Here is a 22,348-nt window from a genome sequence, read left to right on the forward strand (position 1 = left end):
TAAAGGCCACTCTGGCAACAGAATGGAAGAGAGCTTAAAATTAGGCGAGAGCTCAGTTAACATTATATATATTATATTCAAATCATTGTATGGGCAGCTCAATTACTCAGAAAAGACTGCATTTTAGAATCTATTTTAATGGGAGATTTTCAGGCTAGCCAGAGTGGCCAAATCTGGACTGCATTAAAAAGTACAAATTTGGAAGCATGGGTACCCTTGGTGTGGCTTCTGCAAGAGTAGTAAAGAGCCAGCATTTTGATTGAGAACCAGGGGAGTGATTTCATTTGAATTCATACTTTTGATATTATTGTCACATTTTGGAGATTCCACAGTTGATCCTAGCAGAAATCCTATTTTTGGTTCTAAGTGAGGATATATTTGCAAAATCCTGATTTATATTTAAATGTATGCTATAAATGCATGATACACACACACATGCACATACATGTATATATACATACACAAGTATGTTCATCCTATGTTCACATTCAAATTAAACAGGCTTTAAAAAGAAAAACAGAGAAAGTATTTTAAAATCTCTGATTAACAGCCTAACTTAAATAGAAAAAAAAAAAAACACAATCCAAGAGATTGCTGGTTCCTAGATTTCCATGGGGGTGTTCACCATGCATTTACTTCAATTTGTTTCATGGGCCTTAATGTGCTCATAGTCTCAACACCTGTCCCTTTAAAAAAAGGGAGAAAATCTAATTCTCAAATTTGAGATGCATTCCTTTCTCATGGGATGTCCTTTGATATTTTATTAGTTTTATTTTTGACAGGTTTCTAGGCTGGGTTTCTATTTGCCTGAGGAGTAAGGGGGACTGCTCCATTCTGTTTCATCTTACAACAGCTAAGAACAATGAGGGACCTCTTCAGAGCATTCCTTGATCTTACCCCATGGACCGTCTGTGGGCCCAACCACACAGCCTCAGTAGACAGCAGAAGCCTGTACGGTAGTGCCACCACCAGACTCGGAGGAGATCCAGTTCTATTCCTAAGTGTCTACAAGAGGGCCATGTCCACAGTTCTTTGCAAGAACTCCCATTTCGTTGAGTGCTTACCATATGCTAGACACTGACTAGTTATATGTTTTATTTAAATCTCCACAACTGTTCTCTAATATAATAATGGTCCCTATTTTATTTTATTTTACTTTTTTTTTTAAAGATTTTATTTGAGAGAGAGAGAGAGAGAGCACAAGCAGGGGGAAAGGCAGAGAGAGAAGCAGACTCCCCAATGAGCGGGGAGCCTGAACTGGGGCTCGATCCCAGGACCTCAGGATCATGACCTGAGCTGAAGGCAGACGCTCAACCAACTGAGCCACCTAGGTGCCCCAATGGTCCTTATTTTGGAGAAGAAAAAACCGAGGCTTATGAAATTTAGATGATTCCTTCAAGGGCACACGGCTAGTGAGTGGGTGACTCTGATTTTTAGCATATCTAATAATGTGACACAGCTATTAGCTTCACTGGATACATGAACATGGGTAAATCAGAAGATAAGGCCTTTACTCTCTGATAGTGCCTGTCAAACCTGGCTATATGTCAGAACCACCTGAGGAGCCTATATACACTGAAACCCAGGCTTCACCCGAGACCAATGAAGTCAGCATCTCTTTGGAAACTCAGGAACTAAAATATTTTAAAGCTTCCTGGGGGTTCAAACGTACAGTCAAGGTTAAGAACTGCTGTTCTGTGAATGTAATTTTATTGTTAGAAATGAAGACTACCTTAGGAAGCAGCTAAACTTGTTGGATAATTATTGCAAAAGGAAAAAGAAATTTCTAACTCTGCTAAGTCCGAAATCACCATGCTTGGCAGACATTCTCCGTTGCTGAAGTGGACAACACTAAGGAACTTTATCCAATAGGTCAACTTATTCAGCTTTGTGGTGAGGCAGGGATACATCCTACAGTAACTTGCACCGGCAGAACCATCAGCATGCAGTTTTACCCCAAACCAGGGGTCAAGAAGGCTCTTTTCCATGATCAAGGTCACTAATAGTAACAACTACCCTAAGGAGCTTCAATCCAAAATTGTCTCTTTATGTTTTAGGTGCCAAGAATTCTGGGACCTTAACCAAACACTTGTTCCTAGTGTTTGAGCACATTCAAAGCCTTTTTAAGGAGAAAATTTGGCCCAGCTCACAAGCACCTTCACTGCCACGCGTGTGTGGGAGAGGGACGCCCTCCAACTGAGCAAGCAGACAAATTAGGAGATTCAGTGTTTACAGTGGAACGTCAGCGGTGCTGATGAACCAGAACCCAAAGTTTATGGACCATCTTCTAGTTAAGAACACAGAGCATGTGAGCACTAGTCAGACCATTAAACTCTGAAATAACTCTAACTCAACATTTTCAAATGGGAACCTGAAAACCCATAGATGAGAGTGAAATTATAAGGTGCATAATAACTCTCTATGCCTCAAAGTCCCCCAAGAGCTTCTCAAATTGGGCATGTGCAGGGGCTGCCTGAGGGTCAGGTTTAAATGCAGATCTGATTCATCAGGGACTGCTGGGACAGCAGGACAGAGCCTGACATTCGGTGACGCCAATTATGCAGGTGCATGGACCTCACTTTTGATGAGAAGCCCTTAAGTAACATTCTTGTATATTTGTGGCTGACTAGTAAGGCTTGCCTGTCACAACCTAGATGAAACCAAGATGCTGAGGCTAGAGGAATATATTCCATAGACTGAGAAGACCATAAATGACTCAACTCTGGGAGGAAAAGACACAGAGAGGGAAAAAGAGAAAGTTGGCACATAAAAAGGAAAAAAAAATCCAAAAAACAAAAACCTAGATTTTCCTTCTTTAGATGATGGCTGGGAAGTACGAGTAAGTTTTCTAAGTATTTCAGGGAGTCAAGAACACAGTGAGGTGCACTAAAGTGAGAGTGGTGTTTCCTAAGGGTTCTAGAAAGATGGAGAATGATGTAGGGACAGAGATGCCAGATCCAGGAGCAGGGCATCAAAAGGCCCACCTTTTCAGCCAGGAGGAATCAGGCCCCAAAGCGGAGTGTGGGCAGCATGTGTAAGAAGCCCAGGTTCATAAGCACTCACACATTCTCCCAGCTACACTTCTTTTCCTGTGCACTGTTTCTTCCCAGTATAGAGCCCACTGCCTGGCATAAAATCAATGTTCAATAAAGATTCATGGAATAAAGGAGGACTAGAAAAGGGACTGGGGTTATTGTGCTTGTCCCATATGTCCTATATTTGCAGGGGCATAGGGAGAAAACCTCGACCAGTGGTTTCAACCTTGGCTGCATGGTGGAATTACCTGGAGAGCTTTAAACACTACTCATGCCTGGATCCTACACCTATAGATTTTTCAAAAAATTTTTATACTTTTATTACATTCAATCAGCCAGCATATAATACATCATTAGGGTTTTTTAAATTTTTTATTTTACTTTTAATTTTTTTATTATTATGTTCAACTAGCCAGCATATAGTACATCATTAGTTTTTGATGTAGTGTTCAACGATTCATTAGTTGCATATAACACCCAGTGCTCATCACCACACATGCCCTCCTTAATCCCATCGCTCCGTTACCCCATTCCCCCACCCCCTCCCTTCTGTAACCCTCAGTTTGGTTCCCGGAGTCCAGAGTCTCTCATGGTTTGTCTCCCTCTCTGATTTCTTCCCAGTTTTCCCTTCCTTCCCCTAATGTCCTTGGAGCTATTCCTTATGTTCCACATACGAGTGAAACCATATGATAGTTGTCTTTCTCTGCTTGACTTATTTCACTTAGCATAATCCCCTCCAGTTCCATCCATGTTGATGCAAATGGTGGGTATTCACCCTTTCTGATGGCTGAGTGATATTCCATTGTATATATGAACCACATCTTCTTTATCCATTCGTCTGTTGAAGGACATCTCAGCTCCTTCCACAGTTTGGCTATTGTGGACATTGCTGCTATGAGCATTGGGGCACATGACTAAACCTATAGATTATGATTAAATGATCGGGGGGGGGGGAGCATGTGTGGTCAGGGCACTGAAAGGGTTCAAAGCCTCCCAAGTATTTCCAGTGTGCAGCCAAGGCTGAGGACCACCAAGGTCTACCAAGCTAACTACTGAGGGGAACCAGTGTAAGGGATAACTCTGCTACAGTGCTACATATAGAATAAGAGAAAAAGACTTTACACTGAAAGCAGATGGCTTTGGGGCTCATATAAGAGAACCCTCTTTCAGATACTTAGATTTTCTGGTTGACCATAAATGCTCTGAATGACTGGTATGGTTTATTTGTATAAGTAAAATTGATAGCAAAACTTCCCACTTTTTCTTCAAATAATTTGGCCCCATCAGTCATAGCCCAAATGAAGGTGGAGGAATGGATCAGACAACCTGTACGTTCTTATGACTAAAAGAGTGGTCCCTGACCCAGCAGCATCAACAACACTGGGAAGCTTGGAATGCAGCACCTTGGAACTATCCCAGACCTACTGAGTCAGAATCAGCATTTTAACAAGATCTCCAGGAGATTCATGTGCATATTCAATTCTGAGAACTACTGTTCCATAGAAGTCTATCCCTATCCATAGATCCTGTGACTCTTTGTGGGTAGAGTTCCAGTTATCAGAATGAAAAGAAGGCCAGTTAGGCTGCAAGAGACGTGGGTGAGAAATAGCTGTGGTTTCCTTCCGAGATGGAAGCAATGAGACATGACCCTTTATGGACCCAGGACTCCAAGAACATTTGATTAACTCTCACTCCACTAGCCCATATAAATAAGAAGCTTTCAACGAAGCTTACTTAGAGCCTTACATTGTTCTATAAACCAGCCCTAAACATTTTCTCTGACTCCCATATTAACACTGACAGGTTTGAATTTTGAGCTGTAATTTACCTACATCTTAAAGTCAGAAACTTGGCATTGATCTGATTCTAATGAAATATATTTATGAATAGCACAGTTTACTGATTCATTCTCTTTAAATGTACTTTAAAATTTTTGCTCTATTATAGTTTAATTTATATATATTTTTCCCCCCACTCTATCATTGAAGGTTGAACTCTAATGGGTACTTTTTGTTTAATTTATTGGAACTGGATTGAAGCAAATTGAACTTGACCTGGGATTGAGAACTTTGGTTCTAATTCTTATTCTGCCACTGATCTTCTGTGTGACCTTGGGGAAGTCACTGAGCTCTTCTGGACTCAGTGTTCTCATTTGTAAAATGGGTAGGAGTTAGATTTAATGATGGCTTAAAATTTCTCCCAGGTGTAGAAAGTCTACAAAATCTAGCAGCCATGGGCTGATGTCGAAAATGTTTGGTTTAATTTCTTGAAGAATTAGAAGTTAAAATTGATGCTTTATCATTTTTTTCCTTTTTTCCCTTTCTGAAAAAGCTGATAGTTTTTGTCCTTGACAAATCTTGGAAAAATAATTGCCTCTCCCCAAATATCAGGGTTGGAAGGAGTATAAATAAGCCCATTATATTTCTATTTGAAGCTATTAGGGGAGGGTCAGTAGGAGGCCTCCCTGCAAGCTCATGCCCTCTGAGATTGAAAAGAAACCTGCTTCAACATAGAAACTATTGGAAGGGCTAATGATGGTCATTTAATCAACTGGACATCCAGGGAAAGGAAACTCAATTGCTTTTAAGTCAATTCTATTCTGTCTTGGGCAGGTCTAACTATTAGGCATCAACAAGTTCCTTGCTTTAAGTCTTTCTTTGATGATTTCCTCCCATTAGTCCTAGTGCTACTTCTGGAAGCCATTCAAAATTAACTACAAACCTCTCCCCACAACAGCACTTTTTTATTTATTTATTTATTTGAATCCTTTCCCTAGGTCTTCCCTTCTCCTGCAAATAGTCAAAGTACTTGGAGGCACTTCTTCATAACCCTGTTGTGAGTTCCCTCATCATGCTGGCAGCACTTCTCAAACACGTTCCGGTTTGGCCATATCCATCTCACATTGTGGTGCTTTAGGAATAAATTCAGCTCTCAAACAGGTCTGATCAAGGTAGGACAGAACGCAGATATCCATTTGCCTTACTTGACACTGTGAGTCTATTAATAAATCCTACGATCACAGTCAGCGGTTTGGTTAAATAAAAAAATGTATCAAAAGAAATCTCGGCAACCCCTAAAAGCCGTGCTTCTGAAAAGTACTGAACAACACAGGAACACCTCATGATATACCGTGTGCTAGCCAGTCTCCAAAGATGGCTGTCCACAGTCTCCCTGCGCCCTGTGTGAGCCGCTCTCCCGTGACATGCGCAGTCCATTCTCCGACCCCACTGCGTCTGGGCCAGGCCAGTGGAATGTGGAGACGGTTCTGTTTAGGGACCCCGGAGTCCAGGCGTTAAAAAGGCCTGATTTTATGCTCTTGGAGTCCGGGGCCACATGTAAGAAGTCCAGGCCAGCCAGCTGGAGACAGAGGCCCCATGGAGAGGCCCTGAGAGATGATAAAGCACTTGGAGCAAACAGTCCCACAGAGGAACACTGAGGTACCAACATGGCGGTGGGTACGCCCGCTGGATCACGTGAGGCATCTCCCTCCTCCCCACCCCCCCAAGCCCCAAACACCGAGGAGCAGGGACCAGCCATCCCAGCCGTGCCCGGTCACGGGAAAAAACAAAATGGCTGTTATAACCCACGAGGCTGAAGTTGTTTTGATGCAGCAGATAACTGAATTCAGTAGGTAACTGTTAGGGTGAAGAGAACAGCATATGAAATAGCCTCTCATCTCTGTTTTACACACACACACACACACACACACACACACACACTAGTAGTGGTTATCACTGGGAGACGGGATCATGGGTAGCTTGAAATTTCATCCGTTTTTTTTATACTTGTTTTTATTTTGTGACAAAAATATTCTTAATATCACAGTATGTTTTTTACAAGCACTTTGCTGACTCACATTAAGCTTACCATATATATATATACACATACATATATACACATACATATATATGTATGTATCAACTGTGTGTGTGTGTGGGTGGGTGGGTGGGTGTACATATAAAATAAATAAATACATCTCCAAGGGCAGCTTTAACATGGCTCCCCGCCCCCCAGCAGAAGGCCACCAGAAAAGGAATAGGGTTTTTGTTATATAAACAGAGTACACCAAGATCCTCTTATCCTGAAATTCTTGGCCTCTCCTACCTGGTAACCCCACCGGGGAAAGTTCCCAATTCTTAGGCTCTACACTTCAGCTATTCCACTACCACAAAGCTCCTGTTTATGTAGTTATGAAGAGCAGTTGCTATGGCAATGCAATCTGACTGAATACCAGCATGTGTCTAAAATTGGTAGAAGTGCCTTTTTCAGGGTTTCCTCTGAGGATTAATCATTTTCCAAGAACTGTAGCTTTTTTTCCTCTCCCCTGTTACAACAACAGGCCAGAGCACCTTGTCCGGTCCCGGGACATGAACAAGATGAGGAGGGGTCAGAAAAGGACAAAGCCGATGGGTGATAAAGAGACCCAAGCCACAAAGGAACCCCCTTCTCCTAAATACCCTGGTTTCTTTTCGACCCCTGCCTCCCCTACTGCTTTGCCACATGTGGACCCCTCTGTCCCTCCACTCCCTCCACCCACTACTCGTTTTGCCTGGCCATCTTTCGGGTTCTTCTATCTTCTTGACTCTTTTCCCTTCGCTGACCCCGAGTTGTAGGCAGACCCTTGGCCCTGTTTCCCACCTTCTCTTCCCTCACATGCTTGCTATCTGAAGTGCTTTCATTCCTGTTGTTGTCCCTTCCTTGCTGCCTCCACACAATGATTCCCATGTCAGAGCTGGAGCCTAGCTCTCCTTCCCACTCTCTTCCCACCACCACCCCTCCCAGACCCGTAGGATACCTCACTTGGAAAGCAGTGCCCTCCACAATGGGCTCTTATTTATCATTCCAGTTCTTGCCCCCACTCCTTTCCTACCACCACCACCACATGCCCTAAGCTCCGAGTCTGTCACCTGCTTGCAGTTCTCTGAAGCTACCATGATGACCTTCTCTCCTCCCTGTCTTCTCAAGCCACTTCCTCTGCCTGCAGTGCTCTCCTCCCTCCTACTAGTGTTCCGGCATCTGGAAACCACAGCTGCATCAGGAAGCCTCCCACCAGGCTAGGCTAGGTCTCCCCCTCTGTGCTCCCCACTCCTTAGCACCTGTCATGCTGAACATCATTGTTTGAGTCCCATCTATCTTTCCCTACTAGGCTGGGAGCTCTTTGAGGGCAGGGATTGTGTCTCCCTCCTTGCTGGTTCCCTGGAACCTGGTGCATATGAATGAGAAGTGGATGTGTCATCACCATCCCAAAATCAACATTCCCAAACCGTCCCCACCAGCCTTGAATACTAATGTTGGCATCTGTCATAGATTCACAGCCTTCAGGGGTATCTTCGCTGGCTCCCTTTCGTTCTGTAAATGTTGGTGATATGTCCACCACAGGTTTCCACGGATCAGCCTTTGTTCATTGCCACCGTCCATCCTAGCCCCGATACTCAGCTCAGACTAGATTTCATCCCATGGCCCCTGCTCGACCTCCCTGACCTGACAGCTTCTATATTCAGGCCACCCTGCACACAGCTATCAGATTCCTGGCTGTGAACTTTACCACCTTGGTCCAAACCTACACTTTGACCTAAGGCCTCCTACTATACCCATCCCTCCTCTCTCCTCCCCCACACCCTCCTCTCTCTCCTTCTCTCCATAGAGCCCAGAGGTTCTCCTCACCACCCACACACATCCCTCTCTGTGCCTCTCTCCCTTTGTTTCTGTTGTTTCTCCCCCTCCCCGACTACCTACTACTCACATTTTAAACTTCTGTCCTCCACAGAGTGCACCCAGCCAAATCCTCTGTTGTGGGGTAAATTGTATCCCCTCCCCCCAAATTCACATGTTGAAGTCTTGACCACTCCCCTCCAGCACCTCAGAATATAACCTTATTTGGAAATAGGGTCATTACAGATGTAGTTAGTTAGGATAAGTCATACTGGAATAGGGTGGGTCTAATACAATATGATTGTGTCCATGTAAAAAGGGAAATTTGGGTATGGAGACACACACACACACACACACACACAGGGAGAATGTCATGGAGAGACAGAGAGAAGAGAGCCATCTACAAGTCAAAGAGAGAAGCCTAGAACACATTCTTCCCTTACAGTCCTCAGGAGAAACCAACCCTGCTGATTTCACACTTGTAACCTCCAGAACCGTTAGATACTTTCTGTGGTTCTAAGCCTCCCAGATTGTGGGCACTCTGTCACAGGAGGCTAGCAAGCTAATACACTCCCCCATACCAATTTCCCCTAGCTTTAAATTCCCTTCTCATTTATGTGCTCAGTGTAGACAGCTCTGCCAGAGGTGGCTGCCTGCTGCCTTAAACCTGTTCTTTGCTTGTGTTATGAACACATTTCTGATTCCCTAACAAGATTCTGATTCCTCAAGAGCAAGCCTTTTCTTCGTGCTTCTTTTTCATCCCTGACAGGGCCGGTACTTGGCTCACCGACAGAGCATGCTGAATTAAATGGCCTGTACCCTGGAAAGTGAGGCTTTGCTCCTTGTCAATACATTTTAGAGTTTCTCTAAGCCCATCAAGGTCAGACAGGAGGCCATGGGCTCCAGGAAGCCAACAGGGAGACTGACCAGACGTCCCACGGGGGGCCTCCTGTTGACCATGGGGAGCACAAGAGTCATGGGTGTCAGGCCTGGGAGGAATCACAGGAAGAGGTCATCTAGTCCAGCTCTCTCATTGTGCAGAAGAGGACAAAGGCTCTGGGGGTTTGGGGCTGTCACATCACAGAAAGCAAGAGCCACAGGAGGCCCTGGAGCCCAATCTTTAGGTTCCCAGACCAGTACTGTGGACAAGAGCTGCCTGCCCCGTGGGAGCGGGGCAGGCTGCCAAAAGGCCATACAAAGGCTACCTGGGCAAGCTTTGTAGGGCAGGTCAACTTGCCATTGCCCTAGCGATTTACAAAAGCACCAGTATAATTAACATGAAGGGAGAGGTGATTAGAACAAAGGGGCAGGGCAGGCAGTGCAGCTGGGAGGTCTGCAAAGCATAGGGCTCTGTAAAACGTTGGTGCCACCGCACAAACACCATGGTCGCCGTGTGTGCAGAAGGCAGCGGTCAGGGGGTGGTTCAGCCTCGGCAAATTCCTGCCATGTCAGGATTAGAAGTAGTCTGGGCAGGGCACAGCTGTGTGCCCGCATGGGAACATCGGCCTTGCCACCAGTGTGTCCGAGGCATTGCAATTGTTCCTGGGTATAACTACTGGGAAACCAAGAGCCCCAGTTGAAAGGCCAGGCATATTCAGAACAGAGTCAAGAAAGAGACACACATCAGAATTCTGTATCTTACTGAAAAAAGGCACTGGGTCCAAACACAAGAGTATAGTAAAGCCAGTGACTGAGTAATCTTCTAACTATGCAGCCTTCAGCCTTTCAAAAATTACGCTGTAAACAGGTTTTAATGACTTGAGAAAATACAGTATTATGTTAGGCAGAAAATGTAGGCTAAAGAAAAAAAAAAGGTACTGTATACTCAGGAACTCAACCATGTAAAGCAATATGCACAGGAGGGGAGTGTTCCAAAATGTTCATGAGTTTGGCTGTGATTTTTAACCTACTCTTTATTTCTTCCCCTGTATATTCCAAATTTCTATGGTGAGTGTGGATCATTTATAGAGTGTAAAGATAATTGTTTTTATGTTTAAAGACACCGGTTCTGTGTTTATAAGGAAATATAATCTGTCAGGCCCAACCTCATTCTCTGTGGCTTTTTAACAATTATACCACCCTGCTCTCCAGAAATGTTCTCCCTGCACCGAGAGGAAATCCTGCCCTAGGTGGGGTCAATCCATTTACTCACATTCTGAATATTTCTGGAGTTGGTCAAATTCTTCTGGAGTGAGGGAGACCCACCGTTCTTCACTCATCTTTAAGCTGAGTGTGAGTGCTTGAGGCCAGGGATGGAGTTTTGTTCACCAGGGTGAAGCTGAGGCCCAGCCCAGGGCCTGGCTCATTGCAGGTACACGATGGACTGACCCTTCGGGAGACTTGGAGGACCCACGTGTCTATGGCAGTGGTGGGCACTGTTCAGCAGATGCGAGAAGGCCTGTGCTATTGCTCCAACAGCATGCTTCTATCGTAGTCAAGGTCGTCAGAAGTCCTGGCTCCTCCTGGGAGAAGTAGAAACATACTGTGAATGGGAGTGTTAAAATTCGTAAGTCACCCTTTCTTATAAAAGAAATTCCCAACTGTTCTCTGGGGAAAGACCTATGTGGAGGCAGTGGTTCCCAAGGTAGGGGTGGATGTCTCTTCAAGGAAGTCTGAAGAGGGCATACAGACCAGACCAGCACAACTCCAGTTGGGTGGCCGATCCAAATAGGTACTCATACTCCTCAACTCAGGAAAGTTTACATATCTCACAGGAGAGGTGGTCGTAGGACCACCTGAGGGCATCCTCAAGGCATGAAAACGCCTCAGGCTATCAGATGCCTCATAAGTTAAGTAGGGACAGTACTTCTCCGCCATGACTTGAAAGGTAAGCCAGTCTCTCTTCCACAGATTTCTAAATTCCACCATTACCCTGAACATTCCAATACCCACAAGGCTGGCTAACACCCCAGTGACTAAAGTGGTTTGCTTTCCTCTCAGAATCATACAAAGGTGATTAGAGGGAAGACCTGTCCGCCCCAGTGCAGGGGAACCTGTGGGAGGGAAAGGGAATGGATTCACACAGAAGCTTAGCATCTTTTCCTTTGAGGCCCTCCTGGCACGGTGGCTCCAGCAGTCATACCATCAGCCATGATGCCCATCTAGCGGGTTGTGAAACTGACCTGGTGGGCCAAGGCCAGCATTTAAAAACACAAAAATTGAATAGGATAGAGTGGAATGATGCAAAATGGAATTGAAAATGAGAGTGCATCTCTTTTCAGTTATACATACAGGTTTACTGATCATAACGTAAAATGTATTTCTTATTCTGGGTTGAGTTTTACAAAAAATGTTGGAAAGCCACCAACCTAATAGGGGGAGAAATCAAGACTGATGTTACCAAAGAAGCTCAGATTTCCTAAATCAGGATCCACGTTGCAGGGTCAGACATCAAGTTAAGTCTGGGAGTCTGGAGCATATGAAGGATGGTGGAGGGGCTGGACGAGACCACCCGGTGAGGAGGGGGGCTTGTGTGGCTATCTGGGGGAGCTCATGAACTTGGTTGGTGTGGACCTGGAGGGTGGGGGAAGATGCTGGAAGGAGACTCTGGCTCTGGAAAGAGGACCTTCCACCAATCAGAGCTCTCCACTAGTAGGTGGGAATGCATGGCAAAGGAGTGAGATGCCTGAAGCCCCAGGAGCATCCAAGTTCTATTTTCTCTTCTTAAACCATCCAGTTCTCTCCTTAATCCACTGCCCGCCTGGATTCTGCTCCTTGGTACCTACTCTTGCCAGGGTCCTCGGTGACACAATTGTCAAATCCAGTAGGCATTTTTGCTGCGTTTGTTTCTCTTTGCAGCTTCTGCTGTGGCAGGAAACAGCCCCCTGGAAACAATCTTATCTTTCAGAGTGTTCCCCCTCAGTCTCCTTTCACTTCTTTTGCCATCGTTAAATACTGGCGTTTCCCAAGAGTCAACCTCAGCCCTCTCCTGTCTCTATACCCCTGCCCTGAAGGGCCCAGTGCCACAGCTTCAGTGATCCCCAGACATGCTGCCCCAGCACTCGCTCCTCAATGCACATCTGAATATCCAACTGTCCGCAGTGGCTCCTCTGTGTGTCCCAGACCACCCCAAATCGGCACGTTCCCATGCCCCCAGCCTGCCCCTCCTCTACATTCTGGTCACACCCCGAGAGTAGCGAGGACACAGACCAGAATTCTGAGGCTCAGCCTCAGCTCTTCCCTTTCCTCTCCTGCCAAACCCAGGTGACCGTCTGTTGTGTGTCCCCTCCTCTCCGTCATGCCAGCTTCATCAGCTCAGACCCTCATCGTCTCGCGTCCAGTCTCTACCAACGGCCTCCCCAGTGGCTCCCTGCCTTGGCTTTTACTCTCCTGCCCTGGGTCTGCTCTAAATTGCCAACCAGTTCACATCTCTCCCGGTAATAAAATTCTTCAGCGATTTTCTATTGCCTATAGAATACGATGTAATCTTCTTTTTATGATACACAAAGCTCTTTATGATCTGCCCTCTGATGATCAATTCAGTCCAAAAGTGAGGGGTGACCTTTAGAAACATTTTCCATCATACCAGGGAATTCAACATTACCACTGGTGTTACTATGGCTGTGGCTGTCATTTAGAGGACGCTTACTTTACCCTATATGCTTTACAGAGATTAGCCCATTTGTCCTCCTAACAACCATGTAGTACATTCAGCATTGCCTTCCTTATTTTTAGATGAGGAAAATGAGGCAAGGTGTTCAGTAAATATGGTGAAGAAGGAACCTCCAAGCTTTTGTATAAGAATGCCTCTTGGCCGTATCATTCTGCACACTTCCAGAAACACAGAGCTAGCTCTGAGGGGACTGACAGACACACTGCCTGAGAGAACACCATGGAACTCCAAGTCAGAAGACAGGGCCTTTGAATTCTGCTCTACCTCCTACTCGCTATTTGACATTAGACAAAGTTTGTGTTTCTTGACCCTTGGTTTCTTGACCTCAAAAATGGGGATACTAATAAAAGTCTCACTGAGCTTGTGCTAGGATTAAGTGAGTGAATATATGCAAAAACCAAACAAACAGAAAACCCCAAAAACCTCACCTAATATAATGCCTAACACTCAGCAGGCACTCAATAAATAATCATCATGATCATCCTAATTGCAAATACAAACTTAGCGATATGACTTAGCCAATCAGCTGAGATCAGTTGGGCGCAAAGTCTTTGTGTGGGGCCATAGATTTCTGAACTGGATCTTCTCCTGCTCCAAGTTGTTGTAATTGTGTAATTACTCATCAAACTTTTATCGAGGAGTTTTAGCATCCACTGATGATTTTTGCCTGGATTAATTATTTTATGATTTTATTTATATATTTTTTTAGAGAGAGGGAGAGTGTGTGAGTTGGGGAGGGTGTAGAGGGAGAGGGAGAGACAGAATCTTAAGCAGGCTCCACACCCAGCACTGAGTCCAGCACAGGGCTCGATCCCACGACCCTGAGATCATGACCTGCACCGAAACCAAGAGTCAGATGCTTAATCGAATGAGCCACTCAGGCGCCCCTGGATTAATTATTATTATGACAGAGAACTTTTAATTCTATCACTCCCTCTATATTTATTAGTTTGGATTCTACTGTAAGGAAGAGCTTTCTCTTTATTTCTTTACGTCAGTTTACTTAAATATATTAATTTATACTATAAATAAATATATAAAATATAAATATAATATATGTAAATATCTACATAGATATGAATGTATGCTATGTTTACATATATGTATTTATTTATATTAATGGATTCTTATTTTATTCAGAGGGTTATCATCCATCACTATTATTATTTGTTTTGATTCGAATTGTCCCAAATTTGGCCAGTAGAAGCTCATTCAAGTTGATTTCCTGTTCTTCAGACATCTTCCCATCATTCTTTGAGAACATCTTTATTTTCTAGTACTACAGAATGTTTCAATCTCGCCCTGTACTTCCTCAATTGTAGTCTTGAAATCAGTCATTTCTCCAAAGCACAGATTCCTTTTAGTGGAGAATGGTACTAGAAGCCAAGCTTTGGGCACTAGGTATGTGCATTGCTACTGGGATGTCATGGTTTCTAGGCTTTATCAGGGACAGGGCCAGAAAATATAAGCAGGTATACACACACATCTCATCTCTGGCTGGCTGGCTGTCTATCCATCCATCCATCCATCCATCCATCCATCCATCCATGTTAAAAACCCCAAGTTCACACTCAGACTTCCAACTATAGTCCAATATTATAGTGTCAACTGTAGACTTCCCCTCATTCCATGTTTTTAAGCTTCCTTCTCCAACAAACTTCCTTTCCATCATCTACAATATATTTATTTGCTCAATCCTTAAATACACAGAAAGGAGTTTCAGAATTGCTAGCTACAACTCTGTGAAAAACAAAAAAGAGTTTGAGATTTGTCTTCAACCAACAAAGCACATCCTCAAAGACCTATTTTCCAAAGTTACTTACATTAGTTCTTTCACACTCCTATTCATTTCTGTTTGTATTTCACTCTAGGGTTTTTCCCTCCATTCTCAATGATTCTTTCTAATATGCTTTCTTCAGAGAAGCCTGGCTGCCCCCATTCCTTTTACTCTGTGCCCATCCCTCTCCTTTCCATCTTATTCCCACTCATCCCTTCTAGTTTCTAGTTTATCTTTCCTGTTTGTTTTTGCACCAGCGAGCAGATTGTTGGATATTTTTTATTTCCCCTTCTTTATTACACCAAAGGCAGTCTTTGGAAATTGTTTTTTTTTTTTTTCACTTAACAATACATCCCATGAATCATTCCATATCTGTTCATAGAGATTTTCCTCAGAACCAAATTGGATCCTAACACTTACTTGCTTGAAAACCTTTGGTGGCTTCGCTTGGACCTTTTTGGGCAGGCTTTTTAGCCAGTTCCAGAAAATCCTTTACCTGTGGTACAACTCACCTCCCCATCTTCACTCCAATTATCTCCTGCCCCACATGTTCCACGTTCTAGCCAAATCATCCTTCTGTCTCCTCCTAGCACCAAGCAAAGCACCTGGCACGTGGCAGTACCTCATAAACATTAGTTAGTAGACTGACAAACACACCATGCCTTTAGTCTACCTGGAATGTCCCTCGCTCTTTCCTTCCCATAACAAACCACTACTCATATCTGGTTCCAGGTTAAAAGGTCACTTCTCTTCTATAGTTTTTTTTTTTTTTTTTAACTCTTTGAGCAAACTAAACTGTTCTCCCAGCGGTTCCCACAGAACACACAGGTCCTCTATGCTTCTCTATTGTGGTGGGTGACAGTCCCGTGTAGGAGACAGACACCCCAACCGATAATTAACACACAGGATGGGAAGTGTGGTGGTACAGACATGTTCAGGGAGTTAGGAGGCCATCTTGTAGCTGGCACAGGGGCGTGGGAAGACTCCTGAAGGAGCTGAGGAGGAGTAACAAGGTAAAGAGGTATATTTTACAGTAATTCAACAAATACTCATTATCATCATTGTCGCGCATAGCTCAGTGCTCGGCTTCAGGGTGGAAGAAGCTGCCCCATTCATCTCTATTGGGAGAAGTTAGGGGCCTGAAACACGGCCTGACTGTCCAGATGGTCACTGCCGACCACACTCCCACATGACTGCCCCGCTGGTTTTCTGCCTTTGACAGAGAAGGCAGCCACCACTCAAGAGGCTTGCTCCCGACATCACTCAGCATAACCCTTTCAGCAGCCCGCCCGACACACCCCTCACGGCGGCTCTTTAGAGTAGGCACAATCTTCTTATTACCACCCTGAATATCTTTCCTGACAGGAGAAAATGTAATAGGGTTTTCTAAATAACACTCAGATTGGGTATTGTCAGGCTTGGATGGGAGAAGAGTGTTTTATGTCCCGACGGCTATGCCACTCGGAGCACTTGCCTCGGCTCCCCGGGCCCCAGTGACCTTGCCTGTCAAATGAGGGGGTAGGCATAATGGTTGCTAACACATTTTCTAGCTCTGCAATTTCATATCCCAGATCAAACTCTATTTGTTCTGTACAGATGTCAGCATGGAAATCACAAGTCAGAAGGAAGACGGCATATTCAATGGGTATTGACTTGAGCCCCAGGTCTCTATTCATCCGAATGAATGAGCCATAGCCAATTACCCAGAACAAACACCCCTTCATCTCCTCCTTGCTCTCATAACATTAATTCATGAATATGGCATCAGATTGGGGGAGCTTATTTATATGCACCCGATGATTTATGACAAACCCATAATGAGTACTTTTTTCTAAGGGAAGAATGACTAAGAGCCAGAAAGATAAGAATCCCTCTCTCCTCCCAACCGTGTGACGAGTCCCATCTTGATAACTGTCCTGTCTCTGGGCTTGCGCTCCTGCTGACCCCTCTTAAACTCTGTAACTCCTGTGTTGCCCTTGGAGTTCAATTCCAATGTCACCTACTCCAAGAAGCTCCCTTTAATGGCCTGGGCTGGGCTTGTCTTCTCTGCTCTTCAATAGCTCGTGGGGCTTTTCTCCTTTATGACACTTGCCACACTGCAGTATACTTGCCAACTCTTCCCTGTGAGACTCTGATCTCCTTCGGGGTGGCAACAGTGTCCTCCTGCCTGCTCTGTGGCTCTAGCGACTACAAGATTTCTGAGCGCTCATTTCTTGACCAGTAGAAAAGTAGTTCTCAACGTTTACTGACAGAGATAATTTGCCTGGAGTGAAAGATCTTACCATACCTGTTTGCACTTTCCAGCAGAAAAATCATTTTAAAATTAAAATTAATAATAATAATTTCAATTAATTAATATTAATATTAAACCCTAATTTTAATATTAAATAATGCACACATTTTAATATGAAAATAATGACCTGCAAATCTGTAACTATAAACTACCATCTATAAACTTGTAACAGTCACTTTATTTGGCTTAACTTGACAGTATGTTCCAAGTTACTTAAGTTGCTTGAATTCATTAATGAATTGTCAGTATGATAGTTTATCACACCAGCGGTCCCTCCCAAACCATGCCCCCTGATATTCATGCCCATTTTGGTCCCTTCCCCTTGAGTCTGGACTGTGCCTGGCACTTGCTTTAACCAAGGGAATGCAGTAGAAGGGACAGTGTGTCAGAGTCAGGCCTGGCAGCTTCTGTTTTTGTGTTCCTGAGAGCCCTGAACTGCCCTGTCAGGAGCTCGGCCACCTTACTGGAGAGATCACAGGGGTACCACATGGACAGAGGGAGGCTTAACATCACCTGGAGGAGAAGTGAGCAACCCAGCTATGATGGTGAAAACCGAAGACCCCGCTGTGTGATCCTACGTAAGCCATTCCGGCCAGCAAGCAGTCACTTATGCTGTTCTGGCTGTGCGGCCGGACACGGAAGACAAGAAGCTATTTTGGATTTGGCCACCTCAGTAGACAGGATGTGCAGCAGAGATAAGCTGTCCCTGCTGAGCCCTGTCTGAATTCCTCATGCACAGAATTATTCAGGATACTAAAATGATGGCTGAGCCACTAGATTTGAGGGCAGTTATTTATGCGGTCATAGAGCATCAAAACCACTCCATCAACGCTTCTGGGTTCAGAGTACATATGTACCTGTTTAGCAAGAGAATATGCATGATTCATGCTCGAACTGCAACTTGTTCACGTCTTAATATCTAGTAATTGGAAAATTATAGGCCTAGAATATTTTTGAGGCAGCTCTGTGTCACTACATGCTGTTAGGTTAACCAAATATCCTCCACAAGCTAATACGATAATGATGAAGGTACGCGAACTCTGATTTCTAATTAAAAGGCAAGAATAGCAGTTGCTGAACACCACAACCAACTCAGAGCAAATCCGACGCTGCAAGACAGGACTTTCCCCGCAGGTCTCAGCGTTCTAACCATCTAGCTGAGGGAGGAGGCAGCAGCGGCTCCGTATTTAGAAGCAGCCGGACTCCACAGATAACTGAATTAGAGCCCCCTGGGGAACTTAGTAATGAGCCAATTTGAGTTTATGAATAGCAAATATGAGTAATCCCTAATAACTCATTTAATAAATTACCAGTGTATAGTCCTTATACAAACATAAAAATAAAAGTCTTGGGATGGCGTGCAACCCATAACAATTCAAAGACTTCCAGTTAAGGACTCTGCATCTCATTAGCAGCCTCAGCCTGAGCCTAAGAATCCCTGCTCTGGGGGTGCTGGGAAAATGGGAGGCTGAACGAAGCTGCCCAGATGCAGGGGCCTGGTACCCAGGAAAGGCGTGCAGTGTCCGGGGAGAAGTGGAGACCGGCTGTTTGAAGGCGGGCTGCCTTTGGCACAAGCAGGCAGTTGTCAGGTGGGAGAGCATTTACAGCCCAGGGGCGTCCCAGCTGGAGTGTGGGTCCCTCGATCGCTTAATTATTCACCTGTTCAACATATCAGTCTAACAATAAGCCACAGCAGCAACCTCCATTTCTAGACTATCACACATCTGGTGCTTTACACGCTTCATCAGCAACAGTCACCAAACCCTGTGAGGAAGGTATTTTCTATGCCCATTTTACAGCGGCAAAAACAGTGCCAGAGTGATTGACCCAAGTTCACCCATCAGTAGGTGACAGAACTGGTATTTGAACCCAAGTCTGTTTGGTCCCAAAGCCCATGGTCTTTCCTTTCATGATAATACAATATAACGAAGGAGTGCCAGCCCCTGTGTTACGTGCTGATGCCATCAACTAAGCCAACTAGGGAGGACCTAAACCCTCATCCTCAACCTGGAAGATAAACTGGAAGCCAGAGGAAAAACCTTGGCATGCCCCTGGAAAGCCAATAGTATTTGAGGGAAATAACTATGTTATATTAAACATGAACACAGAATGGAACAGAAGAATGTAAAATATGCAGGAATTTGGAGGTAAAACATGAGACTTCGAAAAAACGTGCTCTTGCCCTTCGGTCATCTCTGCTCTCTCCACATGGGAGAATGTAGTCTTGGCTTTGCCACTAGGGGTGCTACAGTGGAAATGCTAAGGAACTGGGGTTGCAAAGAGAAACACCCTGGCCTCATTGAGCTCCAGAGCTGGAGGGAGGTGGGGGGGGGGGTGGCAGGGGTAGGGCGCAAGTGCTGGGCTGATGCAGGGAAAGGACCATGAGGGGGAAGCCTCCTTCAAGAAATTACTACTTGGGGAAAATGACTCTTATCCAGCATCAGGGAGCCTTCTTCCCAAAGCATTAAGCACAAGTCTGTTGTTGAAATTAGACCAGAATTTAAATCTTGCCTCTACCACTTACAACTATGTGACATTAAACAAGTGGTTCTTCATCTCTAAATGAAAAAAATAATAATAGTAACACATGTTTCACAGGGGTTGGTATGAGAATGATTTGTATAAAGTTTATGAGAATCTTTTAGCAAGTAAAATTTCCTAACAGTGCTTCTTAAAGCATGGTCCTCACACCAGCAGTTACTGGCATTGCCAGGAAGATGGAAGAAAACCAAATTCTTGAAACAGACCTCCAGAAATTTAGGGTGGCCCCGCAATCTGTGTTTTACAAAGCCCTGGAGATTCTGATGCATACCGGTGTTTTATAACCACTGCTTTACCTAATGTAATGGACAGCACTAAGAAGAGAAGCTTGGGATGCGTGGAGTTATTCCTTCTCCTTAAGAGGGCCCTAAAGCAGATAGATTCCAGACCTCTCAGCTCCACTTTCCCGAGGCAGGAAAACATTCTAGGGAAGCCAGAGCTGCATGACTGCCAGATGCCTGTTATTCTGCCTAGTTACTAAAATTCTCATGTTATGATTTATATCCCCTGAAGAATTTTCCCTTCTTTACAATCTGGATCTATGTTTTATGTTCCTCCTGTGACATTTTGTGCCAAATGTATCATCTGGAGAGGGCACAGAACAGATAACAGGAGTTTCCTACAATAAAGTGAAGGGCAAAACCCAACAAACAGAAAAGCCTGAAAGGGTGAGAAAGTGGCAAGTCGGTTCCCACCACAGCTCATTCCAGTGTTAGAAATCGAAGGGAAGGGACACGGCAAGGCACGAGTATGGGGCCTGGCAGGTCTAGAAAAAGAGAGCACTGTAAAACACAGCGTGATGTCAGGCGTGCTTATGTTGGCATGTGTGGTAACAATACCCACAACAAAACCACACCAAAGACTCAACATTCACGTTTGGAACAGTGAGGGAAACGACGTTTAGCTTGGACAGGCCCCGCAGACCAGGAGGAACGTGTGGTGAGCTGGCCCGTGAGCATTCTCTACTTCATTCTCCTCTCCCTCCTCTGCTGCCTTCCGCCTCCTGTTCTCAAATTCTCCTTTCTGTTTCTTTCCTCCCACTTTCTGCTTCCCATAACAACCTCAACAACAGCTACCATTTGTTGAGAATCTACTGCCTGTTCTACACGAACAGAATCCTCAGAACCATCTTTCAAAGTAAGAATTATTATGCCACCGTACCTAGCATCAGACTCCTTGCAGGCAGCTGAGCCATCATTCAAACCCAAGTCGGCCTGAACACCTAGGAAGATCATGAATACCATGTCTGATTGTAAACTGCCTGAGGACCAATTTTCTGGCTCATCTGAGGAGCCCAGGACTTAGTTTATAAAAGGCTCTGAGCTGTCAGGTGCCTCTTCCTCTACCAACTTCAGAGAATAACAATGTCCTTACAGACAATCATGTCATAATAATTAAGCACCATGGACAACAGCACCTAGGAGTGCTTACATCTCATTCTGACTCCAGACAACATGTCCCTGGATGGCCCTCTTCACCCTAGAGGTGTCTAGGCCCCAGTCTGAAAAACACCTCATTAATAATAACTTTTACAACATGCCAGACTGTCGTAATTAATTCACGTGAATTATCTAGTTGACTACTCACAACCACCCTATGTGATAGATACAAATATTTCGCCCATTTTAAAGATGAGGAGACTGAAGCACAAAGGTTTAAGTAGCTTGTCCTAGGTCATGTAGCTATTAACGGATGGATTATGCAGGATTCCAATCCAGGTAATTGACTCTGGAGGTGGTTCTTCACCATTATGCCATGTGACACAAAGATAACAGGGGCACTGAAATCACACAGCAGCACCTGGTGTATCTGTAAGGCAGTCATCAAGAAATACAAATATATTTGTAACGATTTTAAAACAGTCTTATTTGGGAGCACCTGGGTGGCTCAGTGGGTTGAGCGTCCAACTCTTGATTTGGGCTCAGGTCATGATCTCAGGGTCGTGAGATTGAACTGTACACTGGGCTCCATGCTGGGCGTGGAGCCTGCTTAAGATTCTCCCTCTCCCTCTGCCCCTCTTCTCTGTCTCCCTCTCCCTCTCAAAATAAAATAAAATAAAATAAAATAAAATAAAATAAAATAAGTCTTATTTGAATAAAACACAAAACCTAAAACATTTCATAGGGGGCTCATGAATTCCAGTTTCAGAGACACCACAGTTTGGTAGAGTTTTGGAAACTGGGAAGAAAGACACATTCGTTTCCCAAGCAAATCAGAGAAGGTAGAGTGACATGGCCTGGAGCCCTCGGGTCTAATGCTGGTTCTGACATTTAGTAGCTGGCTGACTTTGAACAAGTCACTTCTACTCTTTAGACCTCAAGTTCCTCATCTGATAACTGTAGAGAGTGGAGTAGTAATATTTAAGGTTTCTTCTAATTGTAATTCTATTTTCCTTCCAGAAGTGTTAGACATCAACTCTTTGCTTTTGACACATCATA

General features: G+C 44.5%; 1 protein-coding gene across 2 annotated transcripts in view; it reads right to left on the reverse strand.

Annotated features, from left to right (window-relative positions):
* The window catches only part of DGKG (diacylglycerol kinase gamma), a 192,897-nt gene that overhangs the window by 147,865 nt on the left and 22,684 nt on the right, over nucleotides 1-22,348 (reverse strand). For both annotated transcript variants that reach the window (XM_026497095.4, XM_057306756.1), the window contains exon 2: nucleotides 10,840-11,149. In XM_026497095.4, coding sequence (XP_026352880.1) covers nucleotides 10,840-10,906 — 67 coding nt within the window. In that variant the 5' untranslated portion in view covers nucleotides 10,907-11,149. The remainder of the gene's footprint in view (nucleotides 1-10,839; nucleotides 11,150-22,348) is intronic.

The sequence above is a fragment of the Ursus arctos genome, unplaced genomic scaffold (genome assembly GCF_023065955.2).
Source record: "Ursus arctos isolate Adak ecotype North America unplaced genomic scaffold, UrsArc2.0 scaffold_4, whole genome shotgun sequence".
Taxonomy (NCBI): Eukaryota; Metazoa; Chordata; class Mammalia; order Carnivora; family Ursidae; genus Ursus; species Ursus arctos.